General features: G+C 38.9%; 2 protein-coding genes across 2 annotated transcripts; one reads left to right on the top strand and one right to left on the bottom strand.

The window, feature by feature from the left end:
- The first annotated feature begins 3853 nt into the window (after positions 1-3853).
- LOC116180946 (pacifastin-like protease inhibitor cvp4) lies at positions 3854-4470 on the top strand. Its single transcript, XM_031501138.1, has 3 exons — positions 3854-4009; positions 4064-4151; positions 4204-4470. The coding sequence occupies exons 1-3, from the start codon at positions 3943-3945 to the stop codon at positions 4331-4333; spliced, it is 285 nt and encodes a 94-aa protein (XP_031356998.1). The 5' UTR covers positions 3854-3942; the 3' UTR covers positions 4334-4470.
- A 13394-nt stretch (positions 4471-17864) lies between these two features.
- Positions 17865-19495, bottom strand: LOC116180964 (D-aspartate oxidase-like). Its single transcript, XM_031501159.1, has 6 exons — positions 18986-19495; positions 18731-18934; positions 18459-18678; positions 18349-18407; positions 18187-18304; positions 17865-18137 (listed from the first exon to the last, which is right to left on the bottom strand). The coding sequence occupies exons 1-6, from the start codon at positions 19171-19173 to the stop codon at positions 17922-17924; spliced, it is 1005 nt and encodes a 334-aa protein (XP_031357019.1). The 5' UTR covers positions 19174-19495; the 3' UTR covers positions 17865-17921.
- Between the last annotated feature and the right edge of the window lie 703 nt (positions 19496-20198).

The following is a 20198-nucleotide window of genomic DNA, read 5'->3' as shown; positions in this document are numbered from 1 at the left end:
TCCCGGTATCGGGCGCTACAGCGAATGAACCTCCAGGCGTAGGTAGGTGGAGATCTGGCGCGTTACATTTGTGACGAAGGCGGGTGCGGCTGCGCCAAGAAAAGAGGGAGGGCTCGACCGAAGCAGCGGAATTCAGTTCCGTTGAGACGGAGGAACTCAATCGCTCGTTATCGACCTCGAAGTGACGTCAGGCTTCGCACCGGTTTCACTAAGGTTCGATCAAGGTGTTGACGAGCTTTTGGCTGCTATATAACGGGTGATCAAAAAAGAGTTGCTATCGAGTCGCCTTTGAAAGTTCAAGTAAAGTACGATTTACCATATAAACAAAAATTCCAAAGGGAACTCGAAATGCGGAGTTAGGAGGGAGAAATTAATAGTAAATGAGAATATAGGGGGCGGGAAGGGAACAGAAACGAACAAAAGAGAAAAGGAACAAAAGTAAATAAAAATGGAGAGGACGAAAATGTGGAGGGAGTAGCAAGTAAAGACGATCAATTCTGGGAGAATTTAAGAGGACATGGTGTGATGGTTTCGGTAGAATCGCGAGGGAGAAGAAAGGGATTGAAAGAAAACAAAGGATAGGACACTGAGTGATACATAATATACACTATACAGTGATATTTATTAAGAAGTAGACATAGAACCCTATGTAACCACATGTTTTGATTTCCCGTATGTGACCTATATCTACTTTTCAATGACAAAATCTCTTCTGGAGGGCCCTAATATTATGCAACCAAAATAACTTCTTAAAACGAATTTTAAATCTGGCTGTCATATTAATTGGAAATGGCAAATATCAACTTTTTCTTCAATTGAAAACATCGCAAAACAAATACGGAAGCCAAAGCGACAATTTAAATTAATGAATATGACAGCCAGACCTTTATTTTTGTTATTTTGGTTGGATAAAGGTATAGGTACACTTCAGAATAGACTTTGTCTTTTAAAAGTAGACATTATAGAATGATTAAAAACCTAAGATCTTATAAACCTATAAAAGCTCTTGATGGGCCGCCTTGCGAAAAAAACCATGTAATGTTTCACGATGTATAGGGTTAAAAATGTTGCACTCCACATTGTTGCGCCAATAGTGCTGACTCGTTTGAGGGGGGCGGTTTTCCTCGGATGGCAAGCTTCCGCTGGAATCCGGTTGCCATTGTGACCGAATTCAAGGAACAGTTACCCTTGGTCTGGTTGGAGAAGACCGTCCCTCCTACCAATCCCTGGAATGACGCGTCTCTGAAAGTTCAGAGGCACGTCCCCAGGACAAGCAGTGTTATACGGGCTCCCGGATGACACGGTCACCATCTTGAAGCACCTCCAGAGGAAAAATACTGGTTTCAGGACAAGTATGTTTCTCCTCGCATTTGGTGTCGATGTAAAGTCCACTCCAGCGGAAGACCTTTCAAGCGCACGAAGGGGTCTCGTACGTCACATTTGTGACAAAAGCGACCAAGGGAGAGGGAACAGTGGAACCCAGTTCCGTTGCGACTGATGAGGCTCAATGTTATGTTATCGACCACGAAGAGGCGTCGGGATTACCACCGACGTACTCAAAATTTGATAAAGATGTCGACAAGCTTTTGGGACGTGTAAAGGTTCTTGGCTCTGACCAGTGGTCGGATCCGTCAGCATCACTGGGGGGTGGGGGTAGCTAGTACATCAGTAATGAACGAATAAACTTTCTTACAGAACAATTTTCAGTACGGTAAGGGGAAACCCTAGGGGAAATCTGTTTAATAGGACGGCAACTTGCTTTAAAGCAGACAGGCGTATTCAGGGCAGGCGTAAAAAATCTGGGCCAGGTGGAGCGGACCCTCTTTATTATAAGATGGACAGCCACTGAACCCTAGGACTTGCATACAGTTATGTTCATGTAGAAGTAGACAGGGATTTCCTATGTCTACTTTCGAATGATAAAAATTCTTCTGAAAAACGCCTAATTTTATGCAACCAAAATAACTTCTTCAAACAAATAAATATTTGGCTGTTACATTAATTACTAATTTGAATATTTTGCTTTAGCTGCACAGAAAATAAATCTCTTAAGCTCCTTTAACTGTTATTGGCACTATACCAATTGGAAATAAAGTTAAAAAACTTTTTATCGTGTAAAAGTAGACAGGAATTTCCTCTGTCTACTTCTACATGAAAATCACTGTATATGTCAATAGACGAAACGAGTTCTGATTCAAGGATGTCGTAGAATGTTTTAGATCAGGGAGCACTTCCTGTTTTCGTAACAGTGGGGAGGCAAGGGGATATCGATCTAACGTTTGGCTCCTTTTCAATAAACCACGATCTGGAGGGTGTCCGATGTACCGTCGTTTTCCGACCAACGGAACAAAGCAGGGCAGGTGGAAGAAGCGGCCGCATTAGTAAGCAACGCCATAACAGCGTTATCTGAAGACAGCTGTAAACTTCGGACCTTTCGAGGAAGAAAGGGAACACTGGTAGAACTCAGACCTGGAGAGGATTCGTAAGGGGTTTTGCGGGACCATATTCGGAGGTAATGGAGGAACTCCTGTGGAAACATGGAGGGTTTTGCTGAAGTCCAAAGACTTTGTATTGTCCCTTTGAAAAATCCGGGGCAAAAATTGAGAACACTGAGGCTTCCATGCGGCGGAAATACGCCTACCGTCGGTGAAGCTCTCACATGTCTCCTGGAGACACACTTTCCAGGCTTTGGGGACTACGTAACTTCGGGCCCATCAAAAGATGGATCTGCGACATGCTAGGAAGGAGTAATTATATCCTCAATGGGGACAACGGAGATTACCTTATCGGTTACTGGAGGATGTCTCCACTACTGTGGTGCCTTGTGCTAGAACAGGCACCTGCGCACTCTGAACGAGAAGTGAACGTACGCACAGGGATACGTGGACGATCTCGCGGGCTCTTGAACATGAACAGGTGAATAGGGGGCGTAGTAGCCATGGCCTCTCCGTTATCTTGGAAAAGACCGCGGTTGTTCCATTTTCGAATAGACGGAGGGAGAACAGCGCTCTTCGTGGACGTCAACTGGGTCGAACCAGGTCAGTGAAATGTTTGGGAGTCATCTTGGACTCTCTCCTGACCTGGAAAGTTCTCATTGGGCATATCAGCAAAACTGCATGTCTGTGGAATGTAGAAGAGCTTTTGGCGGTACATAGGACTTGAACCCTCGACTTATGTATTGGCTGTAGTAGTCAATAATACTATACGGTGCATTTGTATGATGGCCTGCCATCATGCAAGGAATTTGAGAACTTGGGCCTTAGAGACTCTTGCGAGAAGGTGTACAGAAGAATCTGAAGCCATCTTGACGGGCGTTTGAGAAGAACACAAGAAGGGCTTGAGGATTTCTTGAGGAAAACTTGGGGGAGTTTAGGAAAACGTATAATAACCAAAATGGGTAATTTTGTAAGCAACTTTTAGGCGAATTTTAAATGAACCGATTCAGTGAGTATTGCGGTATCGAGATTATGTGAAAACATCACTTAATCGTTTCTGAGAGCAACTTTTCGAAACCAAAGATTAGTAACCGGTATCTTGGACTACCATGACCCCTGATTATAATTATACGAGGGTCATGAAGGTCACTACCTTCAGGGATAATGGAAATTTAGTTTTAGGTAAAAACCAGAGTATCTTGCACAATTTTAGAGTGATAGATATGCATGCAAATAATGATGTTATTCCACAATAGATGACATGATTAAATTGGAAGCTACGTCCGTTGCCATCTGATATTAGAGACGATTATCCACTTGGTATCGAAGCTCGGTCAAAAATCGTTTCAGTCAACGAGGCAAACAAAAATCGATTGACCTGTTTGCGCAACAGTTCCCTTTTTTTAGTGTTGCCTAACTAAATTGATCCATTTGCCAGCCTCTTTTTTCCTATAAAAGCAACGGTGCGGGAGATAAACGTCATTTCTCGTTCTCCAAACGCAGCACCATGAAGTTCCAACTCTTTTTCCTCATCGCCGCTTTGGTTGTGTACGTTTCAGCCGAACACGATTGGAGTAAGTTGCACTTGTTCCTTTTTGCCACCACATTCTAATCCGTAATCTGTTTAGCGTGCCAAAAGGGTGTGAGCTACATTGAAAACGACTGCAACAATTGTCAGTGTATCGATGGTGGATTAGCGTGCGCCAGGAGCGCCTGGTAAGTACACAAAAGCTTTGCACTGATCGATCTAACAAATCTTGTCGACTAGCGTCCATGAAGAGCACAACGAGATGGTTAAGTGTACCGAATTTGGAAAAGAGTTCGTGCGTGGCTGCAACACCTGCGTATGCACAGAGAAGTACCACACCGTGTGCACCAACGAGAAATGCCACGACTAAAGTCAGACGTACGCTTTGCATCTCATAAACTAAACTTGTAACAGAAGAATCCTCATCACCAATTTGGCCTATCAAAATCTTGTTTTACTCTCAAAACTTTCACAATAGAATGTTTCAATAAATAAACTGAAAAGAAGCTTTGTAGTTTTTGTGCACCTAGGTCCACAGGATTTTTACATTAGCTGTAACTGTAACGTGTCCACGTTGAAAATTGAGTGTTTTGAATTTTGGCGTCAAAGGGTTATTTAACCTCTATTTATAGAGAAATGGTGAACGAATAGAATTCATGCAATCTTCACCAACACGAGACTTTTTTTTCAATTTTTCCAACGAAATTGGTGAGTAGGTCACGAAAATGGTGACCAACAAATTGGTACTTGACTGGGTGATACGAATCGACCCTGGTTATTTGTAAACAGTACAAAAGTATAAATACAGGGTGGTACAGGAAAAGTTACACGTAACATAATTCAATGAAGTGAGAGAACGCAGTCAGGTAAAGGTATTCCTGCAGCTTCACTCTCTATGGTACTCAAGTGTCCATAAATGTAACGTGTTTGCGGAATTAAAGTCTGGTGTTATTAAATTAGCCAGTGGCCAAAATGCTTCGTCTCTTCTTAAACCTTATTCAGTTACCATAACGCGTAGAAGGATGGAACTAAGGTCTTCTGGACAGTTGATATACTTCTTACATAGATAGATACTTATTTACGAAACTTTTTACGTTAACATCAAATTTTCTGAATTTCTTCCCTGTTTTCTATTATTCTCTTCATTTAATTTTCGTCTCTGCCCCTCTCTTCCAGTATTTCTATCACATGATCAATATCCTCCTATTTCATAGTTTATTTTTCCTTCTTTCTTCTTCTCTTTACTTTTCCTACTCGCTCTCTTCGTTTCCACATCTGAATCTCGCTATTAGTTTAATCATTGTTCTTCGCTGCCTTATACATTCTGTTTCATCTAGAGTTCTATGCTGCTGTACTTGTATATATATTTGTGTCTTCTCGTTTCCCCTATTTCTGTCCTCCTTTCGACCATATCCGTTTTTTTCCTTCTTTTCTGAATTCATCCTCGTAGATAAACGTTATTTCCCCAATTCACTTCCCTTCCTCTCATTTCCTCGAATCTTACCACCCTACGGGACTTTCGGTCCTCCACTTTTATTTCCTCCTCTGATTTGTAATTTGGTGTCCTTCTGTTTGGTCTCAGTATCGATTTTTAATATCTCCTTTGTATTCCTTTTAATTCATCCCATTCCTTCCATCCCCACATTTCCGTTCCATACATGAGATCCCTTCCCACTACAGTATCAAAAAGGGTTTTCTTATTCTGAACTCGTTTTTGAATTTCCTCTCCAGTTTCCATTTTCTTTTTTTCTTAATTCCTTTGTTTTTGCGTTTGTTCCATTATTTCGGGATTGAGATTGAGATTTTGCTGCGAGATTGCATTCCCTACTGGTGATATAAGGAAACACATCCGATCCCGATAGGGGGTCGAGGAGGAAATTAATTTCTTTTGTTGGGACCTTTCATTAGACCCCCCCCCCCCCAACCCCATTCAACTCCATCTTTTGATAGTCGGTCAGAAAAAAGGCCGGTAGTTGGTAGAATACGATTCCTTTCGTTGCAACCTTCAATTAGAACACCATGAAAGACAAAATTAATTTCTCATCTCCGCCCCCCTCCCCTCCCTAGACCCCATCACCGACTAATCTTGAAAAAGAAGTGGGGGAGAGGGAAGTTAGAGTTTGTACAAACCTATTTATTTTGATGAAACCGTTCATTAGGAGACCGTGAAAGTTAGAATGTGTCCACAACAGTCCAAAATCTCAAATTTTCGGAATTTCTCATTTGTAAGATGTAACGAGTGGTTTTATTTCGCGCCAAATTTCATTAAAAAATTCGAAATTTCTTGTCATGATAGTGAAGGTCGCCCTGTATATTTCATTATTTGTTCCGGTTAAAAATTTTGTGTTTGGGCATTTCGGTTCGCTCAAGACTATGGTCCGATAGATTTAATTTCGCTCAGATTTAATTTCGTCGTGGGAAGAGTGCAAAGCTGATTGACGTCATCATGAGTAATGCGAGTTTTTTGTCGTTCGTTTATCAACTTTGGCGCCGTCTAGACCGAGAATAGGAGCGGATATAGCACCGAGCCATCAAGAGATAAGGGGTTTTCACGTCGTCAGCAGAAAACCGTGAGATCAGTTTATTCAGCAGTTCCTGGAGGTTGACGACGAAGTTAGAGTGGGTTAAGTCTTCTTTATCTAAACCAATGGGAGAATTTCTAGCGGGAGCCATTTTTGTTTTATGGTAATTTGGGTGTGGTTTTCTCATTTCAATTCTGAAGAAGGGGATCGTTTTTAAAAAGACTCGCGGTTAGTACGTCAAGCGGTCAACACGTACCTTGAGCGATCGTTTTGGTACACTTAGCGTTTTGAGCCACCGGTTTATTTCGGTTGCTCGCAGTTGCGTGCTTTTGCACCCGTTTCGAAGTGTTATTTTCTTTTCGCGTTGATTTTTTTGGCGACGAAGACCCAGGTTCCGATCAGGTGATATTTTGGCGAACCCTTGAGCTTCACCCCAGTTTACTTTGGATGCAGTGAATCGCGTTAGGATACGTTGTGATTTCTCGAGGATATATAATTCAAAGTGCTGCCCTAGTCCTCAAGGCGCAGAATTTCGGGATCCGCCCCAGGTGGAATTTCCTACTAGTGCCGTACGGTCATTTGTCGAAGTAGCGCTGCGTTTTGGAGAGATATTTGCCCCAAGAAGAGCTGGTGAAATAATACGTCGAACCATCCAAGAACAAATCGCGGTTTACCGTCGGATAGTGATCATAAAAATTTGTGTTCTGCCGTGCCGCTAACTCAAAAATCCGTCTCTCGCAGGCGAATTAAAGTTAATAAACTCTAAGAGCCGGTGGAAGGAAAATAGTAGGGGTCACTGTTTAAATTAAATACACCTGCTGTGTAGAAACTTTGGCAACTAGCCGTCTCCCACTCGCCACGCGAAGGATTTCCTGGACTAAGCTTCAGTTCAAACACTAAACTTTGCTTTCGTTCCGAGGAAGGATAGGCACCGTGGATTTTGTTTCCGTGTGTTAATTTCAAGCCACCCCCTAAGAAGTCACAGAGACCTAAGTGTCAGGTTTCATCACATCCACCCTGTACCAGAGGAAAGAGCAGTTCACAAGATCGGCTGTACAAATGTTGTAAAGGTTAGTCTAATTAAATTTGTAACGTTCTGTAAAATTCCACTTTTTGGTAATGAAGCTATAGTAAAAAAATTTTGATTTGATTGTTTATTAAAGTCCAATGAACGATTACCAAAGAGTAGGATAAATTTTGTGTTTATTTAAATAAGTCCCAGCCCACGCTGGAGTAAAAAACGATTACCTGTTGTTGAAATTTTCAAACTGTAGAGGATGGCCACCCCTTGAGTAAATTAGTCTCACCTGGTAGGATTTTTATTTAGTTTAGTTGTCATTGTTAATCTAGTGTTTTTACAAGGAGGAGAGAAGAACTGCTAGATCCCTGTAATTTGTTTGTATCTCTAATATCATTTAAATATATTATCTATTTGGGTTCAATGTGCCTATGTCTTTAATAACGAAGAACGAGGGGAAGGAAAGAGAGGAGTAGGAGTTGAGGCAGGAGACTGGTAGGCGGCAGGTTAAGGTTTGTTACGCAGTTTCAAAAGAGTTAAAAGCCCACCGATTTGAATTAGCCGGAGCATTTATTTTTATCGATTGAGCAGCCGGAGAAGAAGACGGTTTGCCTTGCCGGGCGGAACCGATGGTAATTTTCAAGTCCAGAAGGAACCCCCGTAGCAAAGATTTCGAAAGAATTTTAATTCCAGAAAAATTCTCCCAAAATTGAAAATATCTTAACCTTTAGATCTTAAAAATTTAAAACTCCCAATTTCTTCTAAAATTCCCTAAATCACAAACTCCCAAAGTTTCAAATATCTCAAAATTTGAAATTTATTACTCAAATATGAAACTTTCAATTCAAATTCGCAAAATTTCAAAATCACAGCCACACATTTTCAAAATGTAAAAATCAAAATCCAAAATTTCTCGAAATTTTAATAACATCGAATTCCCAAAATTTCAAAACAAAATCTCTAAGTTCCAGAACCTTAACACTTTCAAAATTTTAGAACTCTCAAAATTAAAGTGTCTAGAATCTCAAAATCTTATACTCTCCTAGTTTGCCAAAATTTTAAATTCTCAAAATTTCAAAATCCCAAAAAAACTCAAATACTCAAAAGTCCAAAATCCCAAAATTTAACCTCGAATTCCCGAAATCATACATTCCTAAATGCCCAAAAATGTCTATAACTTGAAAGTCCGTAAATCTCACACTCTCAAAGAATTACCAATATCTCAAATTTAATCCCAAGGTTTCACAAATTCCAAGATCACAATTTTATAAAATTTCAGAATCTCAAACGACCAAAGTCTCCGAAATATTGAAACCCTAATAATTAAGAATTTTAAAATCTCAAAATTTCAAAATCCCAAAATATGAAATTTGCAAAAATTAAAAAATCAAATCTAAACTGTCCATATAGCCTCGAATTCCCAAAATCATAAATTCCCACAATTTTGAATTCCATAAAAAGTACATTTAAAATATCTATAACCTCGAGTTTCTAGAATAATAATTTCCCAAATGACCCATTAGTATACAACCCAAACGCAAAAACCTAAGCAGTACTTCTGACTCACGACATACTGTAATATCCCCACCGTTAACCCAAGCAACTGCACAAATACAACTTCTTGAACAAAGAAACACAATAAATACAAGTAACGCAACATACACTACAAAAACAGGTTCACTCAATAAAATTACACGCCGTAGCACAGTTAAAAAACACAAAACTCCTTCTTCACATAAACACACCACGTTATCACAACCCACTCGTATTCAACCCAAACGCAAAGCCAAAGAAACACTTACACAATAAACTCCATTTAATAAAATTTAAAAACTTACAGGAATTATTATAATTATTTTTTTGTTTTATTTTCCTCTTTCCTGATAGCGTTGGCTGTTGTGCCCATCAATAGCTATGTTGGTAAGTATGAATTACATACTATCCCTAGATTTCCAATGTGCGTGTGTGAATTTTCTTAATTTTTGTTTTTTTAGGATCCAACATAACTTCGACCGACATACAGACACAGACACTAATCGTCACTTGATTTAATCCGTGCGATTAGTTAACCAGGCTAGACCTGAGTTCTCACAAGAAACACCTACCATAATAATAATAATTTATTTTCTCTGATCAACGTTATTGACAGACATGGTCACAATGAATGTTTGGTATAAAAAACACAGATATACATAAAAATTACAAAAGAGCAAAATATAAATATTATATCACATATTATATCACATACAGGGTGATTCCTATAGTACCTGCCACCGTTTGGGAGCGTATAGGGGGTGCCTAGGGGAGTATTTTGATATAGGACACTTGGGGTCGGAAATCTAAAATAAGGGCGCCAGAACCAAATTATCTTCTGGAATTTCACGCCTGTATGTAGGCAACCCAACCGACCGACGTTTCGCGCGGAGCGATGCAGAGCGAGTTAGCGCGAGGAAGCGACATGGGAGGGAAGGAGGGAAAACGACAGTCAAAAGCAATAACGTTTACAAGTGTTCAACGTGGCCACCGTTGTTCTCAATGCACTTCCTACATCTAGCCAACTATTATTATACTATTGCCATAGTGTTTATTCACTTGATACGCGTCGTTGCAGACGGGATTTCGTGGGTTTAAACAAAATTCTGATCAAGTGTCAGCCACACATCGCCGCCTGAGATCGCTTCGTGTGCACCGCCGGCCGGTTGGGTTGCCTACCTACAGGCGCGAAATTCCAGAAGGTAAATTTGGCTCTGGCACCCTTATTTTAGATTTCTGACCCCAAGTGTCCTATATCAAAATACTCCCCTACGCACCACCTACACGCTCCCAAACGGTGGCAGGTACTATAGGAATCACCCTGTATACATGTCAGTTGTGAGGTGCTGGGTATGCGCACTTCAGGAATTGTTTGTAGGTATTTCGGATTCAAACAATTAATAACCTTTATTATAGCAATTGATTTACAACAAAAATGATTTTACAACAATCGCCTAACGATGAACAAATCTAACTAACTTACATCTAATAGGAACCACCCTTTTAAACATCTGTGTCGCCGTGAAGGGTTACGTTTCTGATACCCCACAGCGCAACCCATACTCATAATGGGTAGCACATGTGCGTGTCGAATAATTGGTTTGAAAAGGACCGGTCACTTTCAGTCCTGTACAAAAGGGATAATTTTAAGCGGAACACAGTTTTACTTTTTAGAAAGCGAAAGTAAAAGTGCTCGCTACAGTTGCTTTGTAAAAACATCGGTCCATTATGTAGTTTTTAAGTGCAGCTTTAAATTTATTTTTATTTTTAATTTTTCTAATGTCTGAAGGAAGCGCATTAAATGCCTTTACACAATTGTATAATGAACTTCTTTCATATATTTGGCTGTAAAATGGAATGGGACGGTCAAAACTTGAGAGTTTCGGATGGAGTAAGTGTGATTGTCACCTAGTAGTTTTTTTAGAAGCGGGTCCGTCAATAGGTTTTTATGATCTTCTTTTCAAATCCTGTAGAGCTAGGTGCACCGAAACAACAAAGTTCTTTTAGTTCTCTTCTTCAGTTTAGGTATTTATTAAACATTTTATTGTAAAATTTTTGAGAGTAAAACACTACTTTGATCATGATCCTTCCTTTTAGAATTTGATGTACGAGATGACAAAAGGAAGACTAAATTTAATCGGCGCATTTCTCGTTGGTGCACACGGTCTGGTACTGCCCTGTGCACACGCAGGTGTTGCAGCCACGTTTAAATTCTCCAGTTTCGGTACACTCAACCCTCTCGGGTCCATCTAGGTTGACGCTAGTAAACAAGATTTTTTTAATCGATCAGTGTAGGGTTTTGCGTACTTACCAGGCCTTCCAGGCCGATAATCCTGACCAAGCTGCAGAAAAGTTAAATCAAGTTATAGCGGAATTTACATTTTGGTGTCAAACAAACAAACTTACAGCGAACACTGAGAAGACAATAATTTTGAATATGTCTCGGGTCAAAGTGGGACAATACATCACTCCCATGGAGAGCGCAGTATAATACCATGCCAACCAACGTCCACGTACCTAGGATGCAAAATAGACGATAACCTCTCCTGGAACTCTCATCTGGATCACGTTCGTAGCAAATTAAACAAGGCATACTATCTAATATCTCGTATTAGGAACCAATTTGACACCACACACATTATTGAAGTGTATTACGCAGTAGTGTATTCCCATTTAAGTTACAACATTATGTGCTGGGGTGCAAGTACCGAAGTAAATAGAATATTTGTTTTACAAAAACGTGTAATCAGATTGATATTCAATCTGCATTACTTACAAACTTGTAGAGACACATTTAAAAAATTCAAAATTTTACCTCTCCCCTGTATATACATCCTAAAATTATTAATGTACATGCGCTCGCACTCAGATAGTTTCCGTAGAGTAGGAAGTACACACAATTATAACACACGAGGAAAAAACAAAATATTAATTCACAAACACCATTATGAGTATTATAAAAAATCACCCTATTATATGGCCTCTAAATTGTATAATTTGCTACCCCAGGACCTGACAAACTGTGATATTAAACAATTTAAATCTCTCATCAAGACTGTTCTCCAGAAAAATGCTTTTTATTCGATTCAAGAGTTCATACACTTTTATACTTCTAGGCTATAGTTGATGTAATACACTCTTTGTTTGTCCAATTGTTATATATATTATTGTTTGTTAATTTTGACTTATCGATTATTGTAATGACGATCGAACGATTAAATTATTATTATTCCTGGTGCAGGCCAATCCTCCTTGGACACAGGTACAACCGTTGCAGTTGTTTTCAACGTAGCTCACGCCATCTTTGCACTCTAAACAAATCACGGATATTAGAATGCGGAGGCAGAAAGGAACAAGGGCACTTACTCCATTCGTGTTCGGCTGAAGCGTACACAACCAAAGCGGCTACGAGGAAAAGGAGTTGAAACTTCATGGTGCTGCGTTTGGAGAACCAGTAATGAAGTTAACCTCCTAATATCTTCTAATGTGGGATAAAGATTACTGTTAGAATACCGATCTAATATTTTAAAGAGGAGCGGATGTTAGATACCTTGGTCTTAACCTAAACATTAAATTTCCATTATCCTGAAGATAGTGGCCAACCTTAACCTTCGCGACCCATATAAAATTATGATAGTCCACCATAGCAGTTTCCAATCTTTAATTTCGAAAAGACGCCTCCGGGAATGCTTACGTGATGTTTTGACATAATTTTCTATGTAATCTCGATAACGCAATAATTTCCAATTAAACTGTTAGACTACTGAATCGGTTCATTCAAAATTCGACAAATTGTTGCTAATAATACCACTGACTATTATTTTCCCAAGCTTCACAAGAAATTTTCAAACGTTTGCCGAATTCCTCTCAAACGCATATCTAGATGCTTTCACATTTTTCTAAAAACCTCCTCGCAAGTTTCTCTAAGGAAGTGTCCTTCTACGATCTGAAATTCAGAGAGTAAAGTTCGGGTTTGATGAGACTTTAACAGTCGCCGTTACCGTTAGCGATGCAAACAAATAATTCGAGACATTTAAATCCGTTTTTCTACTCCTATGTTGTAAACATACCCAAAATGTCACCCTGTACTGCACGTCTAAATCGTTCATTATATCATACGGTTGCATAATGAAAATTAGAACTGTTACTTAATATATATATATATACGTAACAGGTTAAAGGTCAAACGCGAAATGTTAATTTAGTAGGTTGTCAGCCCTGCCTAATGAATGAAGTAACGTCAGATTTTGTTGTTGTAGGTTATGTTTCACATTTTGCAAACTTCTTTGAACAGAATTACTCATAATTTGTTTAAACATTGCCATTTGTATGGGAATGGAGCTTGTATGTAATTTATTAGCCGTGCCCAATTATTTTTCATAATCGCAATGGGCTACTCAAGAATGGTTTGAAGCTGCGTTTAGTTAATTAAGCAAACTCTGTTGCTACTATTTTGTATTTTAGAAAACTACAATAAGTACTCGTAGAATTAATGGATGGTGCTAATTACGACTTGCATGGAACACGGAATAATGCACTTTAGAATACTGGGTAGTCCGATGCTTCCTTCCCGGGAAAACTCGTTAAAAGACGCAGCGTTTTGAAGGCCTTAGTATTATCGATAGTTAGGTACCTAATACATTGGCAACTACAACAATAGAAATCGTTCAAAACTGTAATGAAAAAGAGCACTAACACCACCTGAGCTAGTTAGGTAGTAATCTTCAACTTCAACACTTGTATCTTGTATCCTATTGGCTATTGCATCTATGGTGCTAAAATGAAACTCACATTGCAGTAAGGAATAGGGATGTCAAAACCCTGCAATACACTTTCCAATCTAAGTAAAAAGTATTTATAAAATTCTTGCTCGCTGGCGTGCATTCATGGAATATAAGTGAGGTTACGTTGTATTTTGTATTCCTTTTAAATAGACCATGACATTTGACACTTGACAGTTCTAATTTTTAGTTCGAAGTTCGAATATTTAGAACCAAATCGATCGTAATCTATCAATCTTTTATCAAATATATTCAAGTCGTAGAAAAAGTATACCTAGTACATAATTCGAGTGCTAATGCCTATTACGCACTCGATTTTATTACAACACTCGCTCGCTGCGCTCGCTCGTGTCGCAAAATACTCGTGCGAAATAGGCTTCTTAGCACACTTATTATGCAATATACTATTTTATTATACCTGAATCACAATCTCCGTTTTAAACACTCAAATGCGTGCGAAAAAGGGCCTTTAAAACACACGTGCTTTAAAGTTGCTAAGTAACGATACTTCAAGTAGGACTTTTGAAACTGTCATCTGGATGAAATAAAAATCCTCTTAGGTCGCTTTCTGTAAATGCAGAACATTTCTTTGGCTTTTGTACCTATCCTTTGGTTGAAGCTTTCACAAACGCGCGTAATTTAGGGTATGCTTCCAAATCTGTTCCACTTTTTAATCGCAGCATTGCTTTAAAGTTTTGAATGAATGCACCAAAATATAGAAGATTTAAATACCTTTGACATTTCCTTCATATATGCCAGCATTATCGACGCATTTAAGACTGTATTCGTAAGTAACTTTCCTATTCATCCATGGAAATAACTTTTCATATTCTTTATAATAGGCTTTACTGGAGTTGGATTTTACACCTACCAACGTTTGTTTAGATTTTACAACAATCGATTTAATGGACGGTGTATTATCTTTTTCAACGGAAATCGTTTAATTCACAAAGACGATGATTTTTATAAGCAAACGTCAAGTGACATTTCCATGGCAATCGTGAAATTACGAACACCCAGCCCACTTAATTAGACATGTATTCGAGTATAACGTCAATATGACTTCATTGTATTTCCTATTTTTAAATTATACTGCAGGTATAATAAAAAATACTATAAGATACACGTGTATAATTGGTCTTTAAAGCACTTGCAACGTTAAAGGCACTCCGCTCCGCGTCGTGCCCTTAAACTCGTTGCGCGTGCTTTAAAGACTTGACTATACACTTGTATCTTAATATACTATTATACGTGATGCGCGCGTCTCCAATCCGAAAACGTTCCCTCGCGAAAATTTTTATCATTGAAAATTTTAATGTGAAATTGAGCCTATAGATAAATCGCACTACTAACTAACTTGACCACTCAGTTTTTGGATTTTTTTAAGAATTTTGTTCGACCTTCTATAAAACCGTTAGGATTATCGGAATATTTTCAATTTTTATAATCTTCTTGGAATCTTGTTTGGATTTTAAAGCTTATGCTTTTCGAATCTCTATTGAACCTTGCAGAACTTCAGTGTCTATAGAGTTTTGTTATAGTTTTAGGAGAGATTTTCTAGAAAAACTTGAAGAATGCAGTTTCTAAAGGACTTTGTGAAAAACGCTTTAAAATTCGCAAACAGTCCATAAGATCTTCCAACAATATCAAAGAGTCTTTCAGCCATCTTTAAGGATATCTCTTTTGTTTCAGTGCCGAATTTTATGAGCTTTCGAGGGTCTTTGACAGCTTTTAACAGGAATTTAGTCATTCCCGTGGAAAGGTACATCTATAATATACTCTATTGTATGCTACCCTACAATTCAAATGGTCCACTGTCATTACCTATATACTCAGCGACAACAGAGAAGCGCAAAGTGTGTGAACCACCTGGTATGACCTTCACACAAATACTAAATGTCACGTAAAACTCCAGGGCTAACTTTAAAAAAAGTAGATTAGCACCTCAACACTGAAAATGACCAAAAGGCCACAAAATATAGTTGCCTTTATTTTTACAAACAATTTTTGAAACAGACCCCCGGCTTGCCAAATTACCCAACAGTCCAAATTTACTGGCTTCGTAAACACGCGCAACACCTCAACTCTAAAAATGAATTTTACCTTTCTTCAATATTGCCTAAATTAGATCTAGACTGGGGTCCAAATTGTTGACAGAACAGCTTCCTAGCTCAAACTGGTTTATTATTAATAATTCATTTATTGTCTAAGGTCAAGGAACGTTGCTCCAGATTAGTATTTGGATGGGTAACCACTCGAAACCTCTGCTTATGAGAATATTTTAGTTTCTTAAGTATGAGTCTTATGAGATTATCCACGAATAAGCACAAAGTTGGTTTATTGTATTTGAATTTGTTGTCTCAGTGTCTGCTTTTCCTTTGAGAATTGTTTGTACTTCCTTGTCTACATTTTATCCCTTTTGTAAATTGTTTATTTAGATTTTTGTATTTAATTGCTAAACATGGAATTGACATCTGTAGTCTTTTGCGATAAGAGTTTTTATCGGGCGAAATTTAATTAACGCACGTGTTAGAACAATTGCATGTTATTGCGACGTAAGTGGAGACGTTCCTTCGAAGATGATGTCATCAAGTCTATTTGTGATTGGCTGTTGACGAAAAATTCCGAAGGAAATTATTTTCTAGTGAAAGTGGTGTTCACGTATATACCGGGATCAACGTAAAAACGAGGCTGCTGTGGTTACGAGTTCTGCGACGGTTAAAGAGCTTGTAAATTTGTTTGCGCTAAATCTCCGTTTGCCGCCCTAGTTGTTTTATGGGAGACGTCGGTTTCTAAATAAAGCGTGCAGAAGAAGTTAAGCAATCAAAAGTTTGCGAAAGGTTTTTAAACCGGATTGAACGTATTCAGAAAAAGTTACTGTGAGTGTGAGTAAACAAAGCACCTGTCAGCTTAGTAAAACCTTTCTAAAAGGTCGGTTTTTCATTCAAGTTAAAGTCTCTACCGTACGAGAAGCTACCAAACATTTTTCATTTTATTTATCAAGCCCGTTCGAGTCACTGAGTCAGTATATTAAACAAGAAGTGAAGTTGCCTGAAGCTGTCAGCGAATCTTGAATATCGTAAATTTTTTGTTACCAGATTATTTCTGGATTGTAACAAAAAAATGTAAGCCATTTTAAGATTTATTATATTATTTGTCGACCGCATGCGTGCGGGGCAATATTTCCAGACAAGTTTTGTAAGTATTCCTTCCATTTGGTTTAATTTTGCTTCATGTCATCGGAATAAACGTTAATTACTAATCAATTAATTGTGTGTTTATTCAAATCCTTTGCGCGACCCAGATAGAGATGTTTATGCAACATTATTCTGTTCGTGCCCAAGATTTATTTCAGGTGTGAATCAAAATTTGTATAATAAAACACAATTTAAAAATTTTAAGTCAATATTAAGATTTCTCTTCCAGCAGATGCCGGATATGTACGAGGAGGGATTATAAAATTCTAAGTTTCAATTGTTTATTATGTATTCTCCTGGCGTTGCATCGATTCCCATAGAAATAGTTTTAATACCAGGATTCCCCTAGGTCGAAGTTCGTATTCGTGGTATATGAAGTTTGAATGGACAAATTTTTAAATAGATTGGCCTTACTTCACGAGTACAATATTGCTCACAAAAAAATGCGGTTACTGCAATGACCTGACTCTCTCTCTAGAATTTTATAATTACGTTTGTACTGTTCACACAAAGTTCATACGAACCCGTTTGAAATGTTAGTATTTTATTAATGCAGCAAATACACCTAGCTTTCTTTGAAATTGAAACTGCGCGCTCACATTTAACTTTGGCACAGCGGACTCCCGTTACAATGTGCGAAAAGCAGTAGTACCAGTCCGACCCAATCATCGCCGGATTTCAAAGTGACGCGATAGGTTAACAAATCGCATATTGAAGTTAGATGTATCCTCTTTCTCCAATTGGCAGCTGGTGGGGACCTCTATTATTACAAAGTTGAAGTTTATCGCTTTTACTATGTGAAAAAAATGAAGAGAGACTGACAAAGCCTTTCCAGGCCCATTTCAAAGGGAAACTAACATTTAACAAAGGGAATGGATTTTATTGAACATTTTAACAAGTTAAGACACTAGAGTTTGCTGGAATAGGGAATCCTCAGCGCTTCTCTGACTAGGTCGACGACATTCAAGGCGCAACCGTAAGATAGGGTAACTCCACAGCCACCGTGACCGTAATTATGCACGATTGGCAATAGTTTTCCGTCAATGTCTTGAATTTCCGTTTCTAACCTTACCTCCACTCGTCCAGGACGGAGACCAACACAGGTCTTGACATATTCGGCATTCTGGGGGTAGAGAATAAAGCCTCAGTTAGGTATTTTGGATGGCTAGTACCTCTAATGCAGGAACCAGGCTGTTACAAAAGTTGTTAATGTTCTTCGTCTCGCTCTCGCGGGGATTCAGTTCGTAGTCTCCGTACTGTGCGGTCGTGCCCAAGACGCAGGTATCAGCGCTGGAATTTTAAGGTTATTTCAGGTCTTTTTCAGACTGTATTACTTCAGAATGATGTAGATGTCGTCGTCCATAAGCGAGTGGAACAGCCATGGTGCCTTAACCTAAAACACACTGAGTAGATTACAATGGTGGTAAAATACAAGATGGTTTACCCTAATCGCGGTTCCCCTGATTGGTGTCATTTGGGTATCGTCAGTTAGCTCTTGTGCGCCAAGTCCCGTGCAGTTTACAACTAGATTGTAATGCGATAGCTCTCTAAAGTCTTTAATTTTCCTAATCACGATCTTGCCGCCATTTTGTATAAATCGTTTCTGCAAGAAGGGCAAATACCTACTAGGTTCGCACGTGAACGACACGTAGTTGACGGCAGTTCTAGAAGTACGCCGTTAAGGGGACGATCGCGAGCGAGGGATACGCTTCTCACCTGAAATCCTTTTTTAAAAGTTTGGTCAAGAATTCCACTTCCTCAGGTGGCATTTGTTGCTCGCCCCAGACGATGTTTTGGCCAACGTGGAGGTCGATATCGGCCGACAGTGATTTGACAAGCTGCAGGCAGATACCTGCCTCGCTCGCGTGGCCGCCCTTCCATAACTTCAAGAATTGATCGTGCGACCCTCTCCCCCAGGATCTGCAGAAGGTCGAGCCGTAGGTTTGGTCGCTATTATAAAAGGGGACTTACAAAATTTTTTCGCCGTCGGTCTTCTGGTACAGAAACGGAGCCCACATTCCCGCCGCAACATTGCTGGTGAGATTCGGGGAGATCTTCTCCGCGTAGATTGTTACGGTGACGTTCGGAAGGTGCTCTTGGAGTGCGGTCGCCGCGGACAACCCGATAACACCCGCACCTATTACAGCTATACTGTGCATGTTGAACTTAGTAATGCAACGAAATAGTTGGATAAATAGTAAAATTTTATCGTGGAATCGTGCGTTTAGCCAAAGTGCAGACAAATAACGATTGCAGGAAGCAGTGGCAGCTATGCTCTTTTCGGTATAAGAGAGGACGATTTGGGCATCGCTTCCATTTTGAATATTATTTTCATGATATGCTCCGACTTTAGGGTAGGAGATTGTAGGAGACAAATTTGGTTTTCTGTAAATGATACGCCACTGGTTGTCAAACTTGGGGTTTTGAGTATGAGGTCAAGGATAAATGAAGTTATAATATTGATATTGTAACAATGTGTCAAAAGTGCAAATACATTTAAGGGCGAAGTTCAACTTCACTAATGTAAATATGTATAACAACAAATATAATCTGCAATGTCAGGATTGTTGCTCTTCCACTTAACCCGTATATGCATGCGAAAGATTCTTAGCTGAATTCTGATTAGGAATTGCTCTGTTTGCTAAGTGCCGGTATTTCTTATCTGACCCTATGGCACCGCATTTTGTTACTAGAAATTGTTATTAAATAAACATATTACCTTGTATAGACATTATTATTAAATATCAACTTTATTTTTAGCTTCCTAGCATGTGCTAGGTAGCTATTGCGATAGCCGTTTTTTGAACATTTCAAAATTTCATCAAATGTCGACGTTTTAGACCATTTTAAGCAACTTTTAAAGAATAAAATTTTTTTCCGTCTGTATGTACGTACGTACGTACGTTTGTTGGCAATTTTCTGAGAAAACGGCTCGACGGATTTTGTTGAAATTTTGTATATATGTTTTAGGCATACCGAACAGAAAATAACGGGCCGGATTTTTGAAAAAAAATTTTGGAGCGCCGTAACGGCATCGAACTTTTTTTTTCAAATAGCAACCTACAAATTTTTATTCTATTATTTGGAAGAATTATTTCCTGTGTACAACCTACAAAAAATTGGGCCGGGTTATATTATCAAAAAACGGAGAAAAAAATTGTCAAGTCAAAAATTGTGTTGCATA

The sequence above is a fragment of the Photinus pyralis genome, unplaced genomic scaffold (assembly GCF_008802855.1).
Source record: "Photinus pyralis isolate 1611_PpyrPB1 unplaced genomic scaffold, Ppyr1.3 Ppyr1.4_LG9, whole genome shotgun sequence".
Lineage (NCBI taxonomy): Eukaryota > Metazoa > Arthropoda > Insecta > Coleoptera > Lampyridae > Photinus > Photinus pyralis.
This window is presented reverse-complemented; position numbering and strand designations above follow the sequence as displayed.

Bases quoted from the DNA above. Each gene is read 5' to 3' on its own strand.
- LOC116180946 (XM_031501138.1), top strand. From the start codon at position 3,943: ATGAAGTTCCAACTCTTTTTCCTCATCGCCGCTTTGGTTGTGTACGTT. The intron at 4,010-4,063 runs GTAAGTTGCACT...TAATCTGTTTAG, and splicing joins TTCAGCCGAACACGATTGGA to CGTGCCAAAAGGGTGTGAGC. The intron at 4,152-4,203 runs GTAAGTACACAA...CTTGTCGACTAG, and splicing joins GCGTGCGCCAGGAGCGCCTG to CGTCCATGAAGAGCACAACG.
- LOC116180964 (XM_031501159.1), bottom strand. From the start codon at position 19,173: ATGCACAGTATAGCTGTAATAGGTGCGGGTGTTATCGGGTTGTCCGCG. The intron at 18,935-18,985 runs GTAAGTCCCCTT...GACCTTCTGCAG, and splicing joins ACCGACGGCGAAAAAATTTT to ATCCTGGGGGAGAGGGTCGC. The intron at 18,138-18,186 runs GTACTAGCCATC...CTCTACCCCCAG, and splicing joins GCCTGGTTCCTGCATTAGAG to AATGCCGAATATGTCAAGAC.